The sequence below is a fragment of the Psittacula echo genome, assembly GCF_963264785.1.
Source record: "Psittacula echo genome assembly, chromosome: 4".
NCBI lineage: Eukaryota > Metazoa > Chordata > Aves > Psittaciformes > Psittacidae > Psittacula > Psittacula echo.
In genome coordinates this window covers 10,860,819-10,879,449 of record NC_137738.1, presented here as the reverse complement: position 1 = coordinate 10,879,449, position 18,631 = coordinate 10,860,819, and the positions used below count along the sequence as shown (strand labels likewise).

General features: G+C 48.3%; 1 protein-coding gene across 1 annotated transcript in view; it reads left to right on the top strand.

The window, feature by feature from the left end:
- The window catches only part of GALNT14 (polypeptide N-acetylgalactosaminyltransferase 14), a gene marked incomplete at both ends in the record, with an annotated part of 91,338 nt that overhangs the window by 30,074 nt on the left and 42,633 nt on the right, over positions 1–18,631 (top strand). The window contains one exon of the mRNA XM_080616906.1: positions 3,767–3,936. Coding sequence (XP_080473032.1) covers positions 3,767–3,936 — 170 coding nt within the window. The remainder of the gene's footprint in view (positions 1–3,766; positions 3,937–18,631) is intronic.

The following is an 18,631-nucleotide window of genomic DNA, read 5'->3' as shown; positions in this document are numbered from 1 at the left end:
GCGATCCCTGCTGTACTGTAATCACACAATTATTATGCCATTAAAATGTCATATTTGCAGAAATCCACATAAACAAGGCATTAGCAGTTGCCAGAAAATTGTAGTTTTACTGCTAATGACCCGCTTTCCCCCTGCAGCACCGCTTCATGGGGTTTTTTGTATTTTTTTCCCTTTTCTTCTTGTTTCCGAACCATGATTTAAGAGGCAGATGATGGATTACATCTTTACACTGAGAGGCTTTCAGTCTTTGATGTACAGTTGCAGTGAAAAGCTGTGTCCGTGCTTGCTTCAGGGGTTTGCTGTTTGCCCTTTGTCCATGAGGTGGCAGGTAGCTTTTCGGGGTGCTTTTAGCAGGTGGTTTTAGTGAGCTGGTGGATAAGCTCTTGGCTACGTGCCCATGTGAGATAGAAAATCCTCTCCTCGATGAGCTTTGTCTGTGTCTCTTTGCCTGGGGGATCTCTCCCATTGCCCCCCAGGGATGCCCTCAATGCAGAGTGGTGCTTGCTGGCTGAGGGTGGATGACTACCTCTTGGATATTATTTTCCTCTCTTTCCTACAGACTCGTTGAGTCTCTCAAACTCTCTTAAGCATTGACCGTGTTTCCCATAATTAATACCAGCCATTAAACTGCAATGTTGAAAGAGAAATTACCTAATTCCAAGGAAAAAAAAATGAAAATTTATTACTAGTACATGAGAGAAAATGAATATGAAACTTGGAGAGAGGAGCCCTGTACAAGATAAATAGGAAGGCAAGCGGAGTATTGACTTGATCCTTTTCTAGTGCAGGGTAATTTGGCTTCTAAAGTGAGTTAGATCATAATAAATTAAATTTAGATTTCAGCACATCAGTTAAATAACTCCCAAGACAGGATTCTGGTATGAGGAAGAGGTGATAATACATGACGGAAATATTATAATGAAGACTGTACCCAGTAACCCGTGACCAATGCGCTGTCTGTGGGTGAGTGAAGGGGATTCCTCCTTACACTTTAACTGGCATTCCCTCTCCCTGGTCAGGCACCAAGGAACAGGGGAGTCCCTGTGTGCAGGTCAGGGAGGTCTCCTGCCTCCCACCACTTGCATAAGCGGGGAGCTCTTCATCTGAGGACGCTGCCTCACTTCCCCTCTCTGCTTTGTGCAGTGAGGTTGGGGGTGGGTGGGTGTGAGCATCCTGCTCTGATTTCAGTTAGCCTTGTAGGGAAGTTTGCATTGGAAAGCTGGAGAAGATTTAGATGTAGATTGAAAGCAGATGACCAAAGCCAAATACCTACTTCTGGCTGAGAAACTTAACCCAATCCCTGAGCTTGTTTTGTGGCCAGATAATGGTTAAAATAACCCTTTAATCTCCGTCTCTCAGGAGCATCTATTTGCTCTTGATCTCATATATGTATTTAGCTACCTGATATTTAGGAATCATCCTACTTATAGCTTTCCTCAACCCAAAAAGGAGAGCCTGAGTGAATCAAGGTGGGCTGACCTCTTTCAGGTAGAGATTTTATTGGGTTATTAGTTATTCACTGTGGTGTGAACCAAGAATGCAACCCTTGGATGCAAGGTATATCCAGGGCAGGATGAGAAGCAAATGCCATGGATGAGGCACTGGTAAATCCCATGTATCCATTTACCACTGGGACCCCCCATTAAGAGGATGGTCGTGGGGTTAGATGGATGCTGGGGAAATGTTGTCCCAGCCCTTTAGGCATGTGGCAGGACCCTCCAGTGCGCCAGCCCCGTGCTTCTGCTGGCCTGACCAGAGCCTTGCTGCCCTTATAGTGTGTGCAGAAGCTCCAGTTTTCCTGATGTCGTGGCTGCCCATGGGAATCTGCCAGCTGCCAGACACTTGCCCACATCTGGCTGATCCAAGGCTATTGGGTTTAACAGACATTTTGAAAACATGAAAACATTATACCCATCCAACTCCCCAGAGTGCTGTGTGGCCACTTTAAAAAGCTGTTTCTCTCCTTATTAAGTTTGGTAAAACCAACTTTTCTTCACAGCATTAAAATTAAGGGACTGCAGCTCCATGGCAGTTGTTTTAACAGCGCCCGGCCTCCCAGGGTCATCATGAAGACTTACAAATGTCAGGCTGCCGGTGTCTGGGCGATGCAGTCGGCTCACTTTCCCCTCATCTTTTACTGCTGCAGTAAATCTCCTTTTGCAAGATGCCTTAGAAAAAGCATAAAGAATATTTATCACCCTGTGTACGTCAGTCCTCCCAAAAGCCCTCAGGCGGGTTACATCCATTCTTCTTGTAAACCTCCTACAGTGACCTTACTGGTTTCATAACTTTCTCCCAGCCTTGAACAACTTTCTCCCAGTCCATAGAACCGTAGAACGGTTTGGGTTGAAGAAGACCTTAAGATCATCAAGTTCCAGCCCCCTGCCATGGGCAGGGACACCTCACTCTAGTCCAAAATAACTTTCTTCTGGCATGGATGGTGGCTTGGGGGTTTCTTCTTATCTTCCTGCAATGGGGTTAAGTGCTGGAGTTGCTCTTGAGAAGACCATGGGGTCACACTGAGGGAGGATGAATACAACCCTGTATTTGTAAACCCTGGCATCCCTGGGCTCTGTTGGATATTTGGGGGTGCTTGTGTTGCTGTGACCCAGGGCGGTGTGGGGCATCATGTGACTGAAGGTGCCTGGCTTGGTCCTGCTGTGATTCATTTGCAGGAGCTGCTGCTCCCTCCTCCCTTTCCTGTGACTAGAGAAAACGCACTGCCAGATGCAAGTAAAATCAATTACAGGATAAAAATCGCCCATTTCAAAAGCTTCATTTTGCGATATTAGCAGGGAAAATCAGTTTTGAGATGGTGTGAATTGAAGGGGGGGTAAAGGAAGAAAAGAAGAAAAGATCAATTATTGGATAAGATCACAATTTTCTTTAAGGCTGAGATGTCTGTAGATGTTTGAGTCTGTCTGTGTTACAGGTAGGCTGAGATCAAAGAGGTTGTGCTGCTGTAACAATGAGATTCTATCAGTGATTCATTGTGCTCGCTGGCTGCCAAGGAATGCTTAAACCCCCTGACAACATCATGCTGCTGAGGGATGCTTAAACCTCCTGATGGCACCTAGCTGCCAAGGGATGCTTAAACCCCCTGATGGCTGTTGGAGCTGTCGAGTAACTCCAAATGCAGCTCCTCCATCCTTTTTGAGGTGGGGGACCACAGGGGCACATGCTTGCCTGCTCTTCTTCCTGCAGTAGGGCTGAAGTCCTCAGTGGGGGACCTGTTGTAGCAAAGATAGACCAAAATTGGGCTGGGAGGATGACGGCCCCCTTATTTCAGGGTCCCGTTGCTTGAGTGAGCCCTAGGGCAGGATATGGATGTGGAAACATGGGATTGTGCTTGATGAAACTGATCCTGTTCGATGGCTCATTCCTGCCTGAAGGGTTACAGGGGCAATGGGGATGTAAAATACCTTTGTTTTGCGGCTGGAGGAAGATCAAAACCCTAATAAGACCTTTGGGCTTTAGATTTCTTGAGCCTGTACTGTCTCTCTGGATCCACCAGGGACCCAAATCTGGTTTCCAATTAATCATTTTAAATTCAAATCAGCAGGCTCTCTTTGACATGCTGTTTCAAGACCTAAGGAAAAATCAAACCCTGAAGACCTAATGAAGCTCCTTGTTAGCCTGCTGTTGTGATGCCTGCCCCTGCTGCAGGGCTGACCGACCTCCAGTGGGGCTCGGGAGGGCCTTTGGAGCGGGGTCAAGTGCCCTCTGGCCTTTTCTCTCCCTAATGGGGCTGACTTTGTGTGTGCAGGGCTCGGACGTGGACTGGGACGACCTTTGGGATCAGTTTGAAGAGCGGAGGTACCTGAGCGCCCGGAGGTGGAAGGGCGGCGAGGACCCGTACCGGCTCCATGCCTTTAACCAGCGGGAGAGCGAGAGGATCCCCAGTGACCGCGCTGTCCGTGACACCCGCCATCACAGGTTCTGCCTCCCCCCTGATTTCTCCTGATCTTCCTCATTAAACTCTATTATATGGGTGCATAGACTCATTCCTCCTCAGGGACGTGGCTTTGGGATGCTAGGTGGGCCCTTCACTCCTGCCCAGTGGGTGCACTTGAGATTGGTTTTGCCTGGGTTGTATTTTTAGGATTCAGTCTTTCACTTCGAATTCTTGGCATGTCTGGAAGCCCTAAACCTATTCATTAAAACCTGCATAAATTATTCCAGGACCATAGGAAAAGACAGGAAAAGGTTTTTTTTGTTGTTCCTTCAGAAAAGTAATGGGTATGTAAGAATGCATCTCTACAACAGGCAAAGTCTTAACTGGGGCTGTGCACTCTTGCTCTGCAGATGAGGCAGTGGTACGGTGCAAGGGAGATAACTGTTGAGCACTTATTGTGCTTAGCAGAGAGAGGAGCTAATGTCAGAACTAAGGGATTATTGCTAATTGAGGGGGAGAGGAAGGTAAGAACTTGTTAGGTTACTAGCCACTTCAGCACCATCGGAGTCAAAAATATCCTTTGGAGCCCAAAGGACCTCTTGCGAGAGGCCGAAAAGGAGGAGCTGTCCCTTGCAGCTGCAGGTTGTTGATGGTTGGTGGGGTTAATTGTTGGTCTGCTGGATAGAGTGATGCTGGTGTAGGAAATACTCCCAAGGTTCCCTTGATGCAGTTTTCCTCCTTGTCCTCTGAGGGTACAGCATATGCCTGGCCCTCATTGGTGATCCCCAGCCCACAGCTGGTGCTTCCCAAGGAGCTGTGTCTGGCATTACATCCCAGCCTGCTGGCAGCAGGTGTCCTCGCTTGCCTTCTCCTGGGAGCCCTTTTTGGGGACATACTGCTCTGGTGGGAGCTCTGTTCTAGATCCAGCCTCAGCACCTTGCTCCCAGGTCAGAGCAACTGAGCTCCCAGCATCTGATCCAGCTCTGCATTTCCCCTATTCCAGTCCAAAAGCAGCACTTGGGCTGAAGTGCTGAAGCAGCACCAGATCTCCATTCCTATAGCAAGCCTTGTGCTAATTTATTTATTTATTTATTCTTTTAGCTCCTCTTCCTAGTAAGGACCAGATGCTCCTTTCTCCAGAGAGGAGCTGTCAGCCCTGATGGACGCCAGTTATAGCTGAGCACAGAGCAAGTGTGCTATTCCTGGAGAGAATTAATGCCAGGGATATTAACCACCTGCCCTATTAAAAGGGAAGATCGACTCAGCTGCCCCCTCACTGTATCCCTGCTGTGTGGTGGCAGCAACCTTGTTCCTGGGAGGGCGGATGTGGCACGGAGTGCTCCTGCAACAGAAAAGTTCTCATTAAGGAGGAAGCAAGGGCACAGCATGAGGGAGGGGCTGGAGCTAATTGCATTTGCTTCCAATTTCCTTAACCCGGTAATTGGATTCTGATTTATTGAATATGTCTGAAGAATGCTGCGGATGGCGCACCATTAGCCGAGCATTAGAGTGGCCACAGAGGAAATGGGGCTGTTGGGAGATTATGGGGAAGGCAGGCGCTGATGGGGAGGATGGTGCAGGGAGAAGGATCTGGACACAGCGGTCCATGAGGAGAGGAAGGTGCAGAGCTAAGCCCTCTCTGGAAAGATAATGCTTGCTCAGGGCAGAGGTGTCCCAGGAGGTGCCACAGGTGATGCTCAATGTGCAACTGGGACTGAATGTGCAACTGTGCAACCTGGGAGCTGGATGGGAGAGCATGGATGAGCATGGCCTGCTTGTGAAGCAGGGAGAAGTTGCTGATGGCAGTGCAAGAACATGTAAAGGCAGTCCAGCATGGGGCTAACTAGGAGAGGTCCCTCCCATGAAGGGAAGAGCAGAGTACTCTGGACCAGGCTACCAGGAGAGATGGGAAGCCCTCAGAGCTGCATGACCTGCTGGAGGCTGTGCTTAGAGACCTGGGTTCAATGGCAAACCTGGCTCAGCCTGCTTTGTGTGAGCCAGACTGGAAGTGCTCAAGCTTGTTTGAGGGCAAACCCATAGAGTGGGACCTCAATTCTGTTCCAGCTGACCTTGGGGGAAGGTACATCCTAGCACAGGCCCCACACCAAGGGGCACCACCATGCTGAGGGGTCAGGAGACTTTGGAGAGGGTCTCACCTAACTCTTCAGTTCATCACCATGAGCAAGCAGGTTCTCCTCAGCCTCCCAGCCAGATGTTGTTGCCCGAAGCAGCTTGCTCTGCAACGAGGTTTTCAGCGTGTTTGTTCTCCATTTATTCTCTCTTCTGTATGACAAGTGGCAGCACCAAGACTCACAGACCTGCAGACCATAGTACCAGCACCTCATAATCTTGATCCAGGGTCTGGGACATGGGAATGCTGCTCCTTACAGCTTCTCTGGGGGATGTTTTTCACCAGGATGGTTGCAGAAGATCTCCTGGAGTTTTGTTTGCTAATCCAGCCGAGCATCTGGACTTGCCAACCATATCCAAATATACAAAATCTGGCAAGGGCTGAGCAGCAAGCTCCTTGTCAGAAGGCCTTGGAGAGGGCAAATACTTTCGGCAGGGTGGGATGTGGCACTGACAGCCAGTTGCTCAGAAATATTTGCTGGATTGATTTTGTTTTCAGATTGCAGCCAGTGGAATAGTTTCACATGGAGAGGAATTGCAATGCTCCAAGGAACCTGAGCTGGAGAAACTGTGGGGGCTCTCTTTGCCTGCCTCTGGCCTGAGCAGGGCTGCAAGCCTGTGCTTGTTTTGTAGGTGGTTTCAGCCAGGGAAATGTCATGGCTTCTATTGACTACATCATGTTCCTTGTCCTGGGAGATCTCACAGCTGGAGCATTGCTCCTGGTGACCTGCCTGTATTTCACTGCCATTAATGGTGTTCCTGGTTGTATGTTGACTAAGCCCTTGGAACCATTCAAAGGGATGCCTATTCTCCTTGTATGGTTCTGTGGTGGAATATCTCATTCCCACTAAAAGTCATGGGTTACAAATTCCCTTTACCATACAGCAGGCCAGACCCACATCTAAGTGACACATCCACATCACATGCTGCCAGCTGGAGTGGATGGCTAGTCCGTCTCCTTCATGGTAGCCACATGCCATTGGGATTTCCTCATCTCCACATCCCACCTTCTGCTACTCCCACCGACAAACCACAGGACCAAAGCAGCAGGAGTGCCAGTGCCAGGCATGCTCACAGCAGGACAGAAGCTGAGGTTTCCAGCACTGCTCAGTGGCTTGGAAAGCCGACAGGGAGGATGCGTCGCCTCCAGCCAGGAGGTTTTGTCATGATGGCTCCTGGGCTTTTTCCATCTGTGGCAGACAGCTCCCGGGGAGCTCTGGTATTTGCCATCCGTTGCTCCATATGCTGCCTGGGCTGACCTCCGCCTCCCAAATGGGCATAACAGATGTGCAGATGCTGTCGTGGCTGCCAGGTTAAGCTGGGACTGTGAGTTATGACCAGCACCAACCTGAGCTGGGGTTTGTGCTCGCTGACGGAGTGAAGCAGAGAGGCGAAATCAGGCACAAGGAGGGTAGATGAGAGGATGGTTGCTGAAGGAGAGGTAAGAGCCGTCAGCAGACCTCTCTAGCTATTGCAAATCACGTCAGCCAGCCTCAAGCATCCTTGCTGCCTATTTTCCTCTGTTCATCTTGCTTTTTTTCTCTGCAGCGCTGACATGAGTTTAGTAGTGCTGTCTCAAGAGCTAGTGGAGCAACGAGGCCAGGGATGGAGCCCTCTCAAATTCTGGCATAAGGCAATAAACCTCTGAATTTCTGAGGCTCCCTCCCTCCCCAAGTCCCAAGTGCTTTACAAGAGGCTCTACCTACCCAGTTAAACTTGAATTTTACAGCTGCTTGAGGGGTATGTATCTAAAAGAGAGAAAGCAGCTGCTAAAATCCAATTATGATTGAAATGCAAGGCTGGCAGGGATACTGGCAGGTATGAATATTAGGCATTGCACTGTCCGCGGAAGATGAGCATCCTGGCAGCCCAGGACCTGGATCACACTAACTTGTGCCCTCTAGAAAAGCTCTGCCCTTATATTCTGTCCTGTTCCCTTTGTGGGGAACATCACATGCCATAAGATTTCTTCTGGTTTCTTCACTTAAACCCCCATGCAGTGCCAGCTGGAGAGTGTCTGTTGTAGAGGAGAGCTGTCCAGGGCTAGTTGCTCTGCTCATAGGACGTGTTCATGGAGGGATGGGAAGATGTGATGCTTGTGATGTTCCCCTAGGGCAGAGAGCTGCTGTCTTGCATTCTCAAGGTCCATACATGTCAGGATTTCAGTCCTGGAGCAGAACCACTACAGTCTTATTTTGACCCATTAGTTGCAGTGTGCATCCCAAGGATGAAGAGGTTGCACCTTCAGCTTTACATTGGAGCACCTGCCTCTATGCACCTTCCCTGTGTCCCATGCAAACACATTTGGTGTGCAACAAGTGAAAGCATGTGTAGTCATCCATGTGCAGATTGCTTGAGGGCAGCTGTATTCAGGCAGGTTTTGAAGTGGTTCTGTTTTTGGCTGAGTTGATGATTGCATCCCAGGAGTGGCAAGCAGTCAAGTGCTCTGAGGATATTGTAATATTTTCTTGGAAGTGAAGATCTGAAGAGGAGAAAAGTAGATTTTGACAGCATTGCCTTTGGCTTAGCATGTTTATGATCCCCTTGGACTTTTCTCATTGCCTTGTCTTCCTTCAACTTCCTTGCCCCCTAGACCAAAACCACTTTGAGGTGAATTGAGGTGAACACTGGGTCTCAGCAGCATTTTGTACCCCATGTAGGGATTTAGTCATCTTATCTTTCATGTCTGGTTTCTTGAGTCCCCAAAGGAGGAACTAAATGTCTGAGGACATGTGGAAAACCCCATCTTATTGTCCCCAGGCAGGACAGAGGTGGCGCTCTGCTCCGACATCTGTGGCAAAAGCAAGTAGGTACCTAGTGTGGGTGGCCAAACACACTCTGAATTTGAGGGAAGGTTTACAGAGATGTTACCAGATGGACCAAATCTAGAGGTTTTCCTGGTTTATGGTTGCCTTTTCCTTTGCTGCCTCCGTCCGTTTCTCACTGTGGTCTCTGGATTGTAGCTGAGCTAATCCAGTTCCTTGCATAATGCAGACTAAGTCCTGAGGGATTCTGTTATTTTTACAATTTGCTTATTCAGGCTGTGTCTTGTGAGTTGCTGACTCGTAGATTAGGGCAAGAAGTGGTGGGGATACGTGTGTGTCTGCACATGGTATCCCTGTGCCTGGTGCTGCTGGGTGCATCTGCTTGGGACAGCAGGGAGCAGGGCATGTCTGAGCAGAGCTGTGTCGAGTGCAGTGGGGTGGACCTCTCTCCATGAGGATGGATGGAGTGATGCAGTCTGAGATGTGAGGGAGGGAGCCAAGTGAGGAGAATGGGGGAAAGAGAATGTTCAAATGTTCCCACATCTCTGATCTCAGCATTGGTGAAAGCTGGAGGTGTCCTCATGCACCCACACGTGCATGCTGCTGGCTTTGCTCTGTCCTGCACCTTCCTGTGTGGGGTGGGTGTCCCTTGTAAGTGCTCACCCATAAGGAGTGCATAATGCCCTGCAGGGAGCAGACTGGCAGCACCTTGTGTGGGCTGGAGGTGGCTGGATGCAATGGGCTATGGGTCTTTTCTTGCTTTTGGGGTTTGTTATAAGCTGCTGTGTGACTGCCAGCAATACCCCAAAGGGTTTTTCTGTCCCTTGCTCTGTTACTCCAGCTGTTACCACTGTTCTCTGGGCAGAGCCAGGGCATTTGTGATTTCGTTACAAAATGAGACTTGTCACATTTGGGCAAAGTCCTGTATGTGTGAAGGCTGTCCCTGGCTCTTTTGCCTGCAGAGCATATGCTGAGGCTGAATTAGCTGTGTAAGGTAAGATCTGGGATCCCCATGCTTTTGGTCTTGGTTTCCTTATTTCTAGTGACAGATGAGCACAGCATGACCCTGCAGCAAAGCAGTTAATGGTGGAAAACACATTTGAGATGGAAGTAAGAAATTAGGAAGTGGCGTGATTGCTTTTGTCTCTTGGACACCAGACCCCAAGAGGTTAGCACTCTACATTGTGTTTTTCCATCACGTCCTTAGGCTGAGATCTCTGGATGAAGATATGAGAACTGTCCATCAAGTAGAGCAGGGGCTGTGCGTCATGGGGATAAGCTAGGACTGCCTATATTGGCCAAGGTTTTGTTTCTGCGTTTGATTAGCTAGCTTTTGTGGCCTGTGGAACTTTCACAGGCTGGGTGATGTTTTAAGAGAGGGAATTGCTCATGCCTCTGCTGTGCAACCTGGTAACCCTTTGACAATGATAGAAATAGCTAGCACAGGTTGGTGATGTGAGAGAAAGTATCTTATGTTCTGTATCTTCTATTAGTGCAGTTGGGCAGCTGAAAGTCAGCGAGAGACACAGCTTTGGGCAGCCAGCTTGCTCTCCACACTATTGACAACCACTGATCAACCATTTAAGAGCCAGACATACCATCCATATAAAAGAGAATTGCCATGTGATGCTGGGATTTATTTTCTTTTTCTAGGGAACTTTCATTGTTATTTCTTCTCATCGTAGTTATCCTGCTTCCAAGCTCTTCATCCCTCCAGGAATTCAGACCTTTGTTATACAGGTTGGTTACCAGCACAGTCATTTTCCCTAGCTGAGAAAATTTGCTGTCTGCTAACAAAAGGCCTAGTATGGAGCTCCCCTTATCAAAACCCACTGTCTATTGGTTGTGCTGACGTTTATACCTGCTCTCACTCACAGTTTAGACTTCTGTATTGCTGGAGAGCTGAGACTTTTGAATGAACTGAAGCATGGAGCCCAAAATCAAAGTTAGAGGATGCAAACTGGGAAGGTCCTGTCTGGCCAAAGACTTAAGGGTGAGGTGTAGTTTGAGTAAGGGTGTGCACTTACTACACACTAGTTATTTTGGCCTCCTAGCCCCTGTCAAGCAGCTGTACCAGCACCTCATGGTTCTGATGGCCAGTTTGTTGCCCATTGCTGCGGGGCCAACACTGGCTTTTGTGTGCCTGTTGACTAAACCTAACCCATCTGTGACTATAGGTGGGCCAAAATCTGAGTCTTTCACTCAAAAGAGCTCAGTTCTGCACTTTGTAGATTCAGCCCATCTGGAGTGCTCGCCACACACAGAGGCAATTTGTACTTAGTCTTCTGGGTGAATTTGAAACTCCAAGGAGGTTTAAGCAACAGGTATGTGATAAAAAAACAGACAGATTGTTTTCAGGTAGTACAGAGAACAAGGAGTATTGAGATCTGCAGTCGTTGGCAGCTAAGCAAGGAAAGCAAGACAGCTATTAATCAAAACCAGGCACTTCGTAGAATCAGAGAATAATTCAAGTTGGAAGGGACCACAGGAGGTCTCTGCTCCAGCTTCCTGCTTGAAACAGGGTCAGCTATGAAATCAGCCCAGGTTTCTCTCATTGCAGAAACCACTGAGCCCTCTGGGGCTCCTGCCTCTCTGGCTTGGCCCAGCGTTTTGTAAGAGTTGACATAATTTACAAACCTTGATTGCAACGCACGTAGGTCATAGCTCTTCTCTCCAGCTGCCTGTGTTTCTGTAACAGGGTTTGAAGTTGCTTGAGTCTTGCGTTACCCATCTCTCCTATCTTGCAGACACTATGGGCCTAATAGTGCACTCACTCATAACGAGTGCATCTAAATGAGAGCAGGGGTTAGTGCACATTGAAGCATGTTTGCTGAAGCCTCCCAAATCCTACTGCCTGCCACCTTTTCCAGGACTGATCGTTATGTCAGTAGTAGATCTGTGCATTGCTGTGTGGTTGCCCTGATGGAGGACTGCTGAGGTGACTGGAGACCTTCATCCATGTGCTTCACAAGCAAGGATCTGTGCTGCTGCTTCGGTGATGCTGATATGTTTGGTGACCTCAGGTCACAGGGTGATGGCCAGACCATCACACCAACATCCACTTGTCCTGGAGAGCCTGTTCTTCAATCCTCAGATGTGACAGGTCTTCTGCCATAGTCCATGTTGGCTCTGCAGGTGCTTGCCCTGGGATCAAGCATGATCCCTGGGCCTCCCTCGGGAGGAGAGAGACTCCCAAGTGCCAAGATCTCAACCCAACCCTAGATTTTGCTCTGATGTCTGAAACAGCCTGTGATGGTGCTCTGCCCTCCAAGCCCTGCTTATCACTCCCTGGAGCTGGTGGCGATGGGTTCAGTCAGTCAACATCGCCTCCTTTACGGAGACAGAGTGTGATTGTTACCAGCAGGGTAACTGCACCAAGGCCAAAGGACTCCCACACTGTTGGTTTTGGAGGTCCTAAGTCTTCCTTACCCTGACAGCAGGGTGGCTCTGCTCAGCTTTTTACTCCACAGCTCAACTGATCCTGGGTTGCCCTGGAGTCACAGGTTCTGGATGCTCACGGTCACCGAGGGGACAGGATCTGAAGTGCCGTGAGTCACTGCAGTTTTGTATCTGGAGCGGCTGTGTAGAGAAAAGGCAGTGTGAAGGGGTTTCATTAAAAGTGGTACTGGGAAGTGATGCTGGGGCAGAGGGAGGCAGGTGTTTGTTTCTTCAGGAGCAGGGTTGGTTGTGTGGATGCTGTAGGGAATAGCAAATGTGACAGTGCTTGCTCTGCAGCAGTGGATTTTCAATGCTATTTCCCCCCCCCCCCCCAGGCTTTTCTTGATTGAGGAGGGTGAAGGCAACTCTTGGGAAGGAGTTGAGGAGGGAGCTAGACCACATGAGAAGCTGATGGAAATGTACAGGCGGGTGTTTTGAATGCAGGAGGATATGTCAGTTAAGTGGCTATATTACTCATTTCTTTCCTGAAGGGCAAAGGTAGTTATATCTGAAAGAGCTGTATGAGGAGTGTGAGTTATGGCACCTGTCTGCACAGTGAGCAGAAACCATTCCTGAGCTGTGCTCTTGGCTTAAAGGTGTCTGCAGGGCAAAGAGGACTGGCAGTGTGGGTACCTGAGGAGCTCATTGGACCTTGGTGTCTTGGAGCCTGGCTCTGGCGACTCTGGACTGTGCCAGCAAACAACATGGTATAATATTAAATGTCCTGCTGCTGTGATTTGTTTCTCCAAGTTGTTCCTTGTCCCAGCTCCACAGTGCCTCTTCCTAGCTGGTAGGAAGAGCATCTGCATGGGACAGGCATCCTCCCAAGAAGAGTCGTAGGACCTCAGTCAGGAGCAGACACGGCTTCCATCCAGCTCTCCCTTCCTTGGAGAGCACCATTATTTTGTTTGGACTAATGTTTTGCTTGCCAAAAATTGTTGTTTCAGAGAGAAAAAAAAGCTGAAAAATGCTTCCACACCCACCCCTTCTTCTCACCCCCCATCCCCCCCCCCCCCATGTTAGATTTCCTTCACTAAGTTATTTTGGTTTTGTTTCACCATGAGACAGTTTTGATTTCATTCTGGAAATTCCCCATCCAACTGTATATTGGATTTCTCCAAGAAAAATGCATGCACAAAACAGCTTTGGGTCAATCTTAAATGACCCTTGCCTTGCCCTTTTCCAATTCCTCCATTTGCATTCCAGCCCTATTCTTGATGGCCTTGCGGAGTGTTGTGCATTGTACCCCCTGATGAGGACTGCTGTGCAAGCACTGGGAGGACCTTCTTCTGTGCAGTCCCTATGGGAATTTGCTTCAGCAGTTGGTTACCCTCATGGGAACAGGTTTGTGGTTGGAATGGAAGAGTTAGGAGAGCCCTTGGGATTTCCCTCTTGTGTTGACCAGAGCATTGGTGCAACAAGGGAAGACACCACCTCAGAGCTGGCACTGGCAGCGGTGCCTGGGGAAAGAAGGGACTTAGACTAGTGCTCTGGTGCCAGAGCTGTGAAGCTCTTGGCTGAGTCACAGTGCCTTGGTTTAATGCAGCCCCTGTACTTAAGGACATAGAATAGGAGAAGCAGAACACGCACAGGCTTTGGAGCAGGGCTTTGCCTCCGTTAATATTCTGCAGAAGGTTAGTTTGTGTTGAGAAGAAACCGCTGGTTAGATGTACTGCTAGCCCAGAGCTGAGATGCTGTCTCTCCATCAGTACCACATGTCTCTCTCCAGCCTCCAGTCTCTTGCTCAGTCCCTTGGGAAAGAGCAGAGCTAGTACTGCCAGGGCTAATTATTCCTCAAGACAGAAGACATGTGATAAAATATTAACCTTTTTCAAAACCAGAGCCCCAGTTAATTAGCTCCACTTTCGTGACACATTCACCCATAGATAAAAGCTGGTTCCCTAGATATCTGTCTGTGGCACAGTGATCTTTTTGCATGTCCCTGTCATAATGGGCAATGGGGAGGAGGGAGGGATGGGAATTTAATACAAGACAGTGGCCTGCCGGTTTCTGTGCCCTGAGGACAAGCCACTCCATCTCAAGGTGAGCGATGGCTGGGTACCGGCACCTCTGCTCTTGTTCGAAAGACTGAAGATGGAAACACCCTGGGTTACATCCCTGTTGTTAGTGCCATGTCTCTGGACCTTGCAGGTGGGGTCAGTGCGGGTGGACAGGGCTCAGCAGAGCTGTGTGAATGGCTGTGTTTTGGTTCCTTGATTATTTAAGAAAAAGAAAAAGCCAGGAGATGACAGCTTCAGGATAAACTGAAAGCAAAGCTTTCAGTGAATCTAAAAGTTGAAATACAGAAAAAATGAAGGCCAAAGGGATCTGTTATTCTCATCCTGAAAAGGAAAAAATTCGTTTAGATCTCAAATGTTTTTGCTGCTTGTAGTCATCTAGAGATGACAGGCTGTATTTAAAAGCAAGTGATTTTGAGTATCAGATGAAAAGTGCACATTGGGCTCCTCTGGAACAAACGATGTGCTGGAGTGGAAGTGATGCTGTACCGTGCGTCAGCGGCTGCAGGAACCACTGGTGGGAGGATGTGGAAAGGCCATGGCAGTCACTGAGCTGGGGAGAGAGCTTCTTCCTGTTGGAGGGAGGGATGGGGGTCTCTGATAGATCAGGATTGACCACAGTCCCAGCCATGGCCCTCGAGCTGGGCAAACACTGGTCAATCCATGCAAGCATGGGGTCTTCTCTTTAAACTCCATATGCTTCCTTCCCCATAATGCACAGGGAAGATCCTGGGCTTTTTATAGGGAAGGGAAAGCCTTGCTTGTCTCGGTGTCCTTCGCAGGGAGCAATGCCTTGCCCACCTCAACCATGGTGGGGCCTGCTGGTGATTCATGATGGACATTGCTTCATCACCAAGTGCTTCGGCATTCCCAGGGTGCCATTGATCACTCTTTGCTAGAGCCATCCTCTGCCTTTGACCACTGTAATGTATTGATCACTTGTCTCATAGTTATTACATGCCATCGATTACTTTGATAACTTGCCCCAAGTAATTCTGATAGAATGAAGTTGTTTGTTTAACTTTCGCGCTTCTCTCAGTATTTCTATGGACCCAGTATGTTTCTGTAGGCTGAATTCAAAGTCAAGCATTAGCAAGTGATGGAACTAATTCTCCAAGGCTCGCTACTATTGATAATTAAGGCCATGCCACTGTTTTTTACATCAAACTCTTGTTTGCTTTTTCAGCTACTCAGCACCTTAAAATCCTGTTCCACCAACTGTAGCAAAAGGTGGTTGACCACAGAAAACATTTTGGGGCCATTTGGGTGGATTTTTGCTATAAGAGCTGCAGATCCCTACATGCTTTAGTGTTTTTGAGCTATCACAGCGTGGAGTTGAGTTTGTGCACCTCCAGTTATGACTAAGGAGGTGTTGTGGGGATGGGGACTTTATCTGCTTTGATTTGCCATGTGGTGCCAGGAAGCTCTGGTCAGAAAGCATCCTCCCTACTGAATGTTTACATCCGTGATTCTGACCCTCTGAGATGTAGCTTTAGGTTGTCCTGGTTTCTAAAGACCTTTAATAGAGGATTGATGGCTTTCCAGGAAGGTGCAAGGTGCCAGATTTTGCTTTGACTTTCACCACGTGAAAACCTTTGCTGCCAGCTCTGGTTGCAGTGAAACTGGCATCAGAAATCTGACCACATTTCAAAATTCTACTGAAAACAGGGAAGGTTTTTTTTTTTATTATTATTATTTTTTGTTGTCTTTTTATTTTTTACTCTTCTTGGCTCCTTTTTTCTTTTTGCCTCAGTTCTGAAGAAGGGGGGGGGGGGAGTCAAGAAGCAAGACAGACCCTGAGTCTGTGTTGAGAGCCCTAGAAGACTGAATTATTCATGAGCTCCTTTGAAAATCAAGACACACAATCTGGTTTAACTTGTTTTTAAATGCAGCCGTGCTATTCTCTCCTTCCTTTTTAGTAGGTTCATTTTTTTCCTCCCCTCCCCTTTTTCAAAGACAAAACTCCAGCGAATCTTTAATGAATTATAAATGCATCATCATGTCAGTTTTGAGGTTCGCAGGCAGCAGCACGTCAGGTTATTATTGCTGTCTTGTTTTTCCCCCTTTCTTCGAATTTAGCTGTTTGATTAATTTTTTAGATATCTATCTTGCAGGGAAAAGAAAGAAAGAGACCAAAAGAAGCAGTGAGTTAGAGGAAATACTAATTGTGCACTAGCCAAATATAGCACTGTTTCAATTTCCAAAAGCTTGCAGGCAAGCACGAGCTGTGACCGTCACGTTTATGGTAGCACATTGACGATGGAAGGCTGAGAAGACTTCTTTCATTAGCAGCTGCATCTTCTACCCTTGGGAGGGCTTTTCTTTTTTGCGTGTTTTCTGGTATTTTTGTGGTAGCATGTGCTGGGGAGGAGAGAGGTGGGGACTTGGACAGGTTTCTCTTGGAGCCTGATCTACAGCCAGAAATGGTTCAGTGCCCTGGCAGTGTTTTCCTGATGGTATTCCTTACAGTTTTATATGATTACATCTAGTTAAAGCCTGCTAAATAATTCCTTGTTAGCTCTGATGTTAACCACCACTGAGTATTTGTTGCAGATGTGCCTCCTTGCCCTCACTTAAGCCCTTGCACACCCCCAGATCATCTGCTCAACAGGGGATTCCTCTTTTGATGGCCCCCATTCTCCCAGCCCCAGCAGGCGTTGTGGCTATTGCATGCTACCCTCAGGGTTTTCCAGTCCCTTTTTGGGAATGCCAACCCAAGGCACATGCCAGACCAGCACAGAGAAATCCTATTGACCTTTCTCAAGGGTAGTTTTTCACTTTTGGCAAGGCAAACCTGAGCTGGCATCCCCTGAAATCATGTGGCATTGCCTGCTGACATCTGACTCCTCATTCCTTCTTACTTCCTTTTGTTATAGCTGCTTTCTGGAGTCCTCCACCTTCCAGCTGGCTTTTCAGCTTCTCCTTGCTCTAGGCCTTTTGGTGTTTTGGTAGCACCCGCCTGCCTATGGTCACAACCAGCTGAGGTGGAACTGCAGGACCAGGATAGACTCAAGAGGCTGCAATCTCTACAAACCTCTATAAAGGTCATGTATGTGCTCTGAGCTATGACATTCACATTCAGATTGTGATGTGTCCTGGTGGAGTGGTCAGCATTGCAGCTCTTGGTGTTATGGAGGGAACCCCAGAGCTTTCTCAGTGGGTCTTTGTCCCAGCCCCAAGTTCAGCATGTACAAGCAGCCTATTTGCTGCTAACATCTGTCCCCTGGCATGGCCCTGGGTGCCAGTTAGTGCATGTGGTGTATGGTGGTACTGGAGATGTTCAGCAAGGCAGACCATGGTCAGCCCTCTGTTTTGCAGCCTCATCCTGATTGAGGTGGGGCAAAGCATTCACAAAGAAGGAGAAGGAGATGCTGGCCACTAGGAAGCCTGGGAAGACAAAGTAGGATTTTGAAGGTCTCTGAGAGCTGAGTGAAATGAGGTAACATGCAGGAAGGATGGCTTGAGGAAGAACTTGGCTAAGAAGAATTGAGGGTGGTGATGGGAGGTGAATGTCACGAAGAAGATCACTGACCCCTCTCTGAGCTCTAGTCATGCAAATACTGAACTGTCGTATCCCATTTATACTGTCTTATGAGACTGATGCATTGACTGTAACATGAGCAGTGCTTCTTGGATTTTCCATCCCTGGAGGGCATGAAGTAATGACTTTATGAAAGGTACTCTGCAGTCAGACAGAAGTCATTGGGCTTAATGCATGGATAACTGAAAAATGCTGGGATAAATGCCAGAGACTGTAACCCAGAGGTCAGGTGAGACAGTGCACGGTGCTGCCCAGCAGTAAGCTCCATGAATGCATTAGTTTCCATACAAGTTGGCACATACATTGCTCTACAGCTCTGAACTGCAACATGCCCAGGGTCCCTATTTTTAGAGTATTTTCATGGAAGTCTTGTAATTTTGCTTCAGCTCAAAGATAGCATTTACGCACAAAGGTTTCCCACTGGCGGGGGGCTTTGTCACCCTGAGAGGTTGTCCTGAGAGGTATGATCAAGGTGTATACTGCATCTGCAGGCATGCACAACCCAGGCATGTTTGCTACCTGCTGGTGCAATGCAGCTGGAGCTCTTAAAGAATCACAGAATGGCTTGGATTGGAAAGAACCTTAAGATCATTCAGTTCCAACTTCCTGCCGTGGGCAGGGACACCTTCCACTAGACCAGGTTGCTCCAAGCCCCATCCAGCCTGGCCTTGAACACTGCCAGGGATGGGGCAGCCACAGCTTCTCTGGGCAACCTGTGCCAGGGCCTCAGCACCCTCACAGAGAAGAACTTCTTCCTTGTATCTAACCTAAATTTCTTCTATTCAAGTTTGAACCTGATGGCAGGTCCCTGTCCTCTGAGCTGATGTGAGAGGGAGAGCCCTGT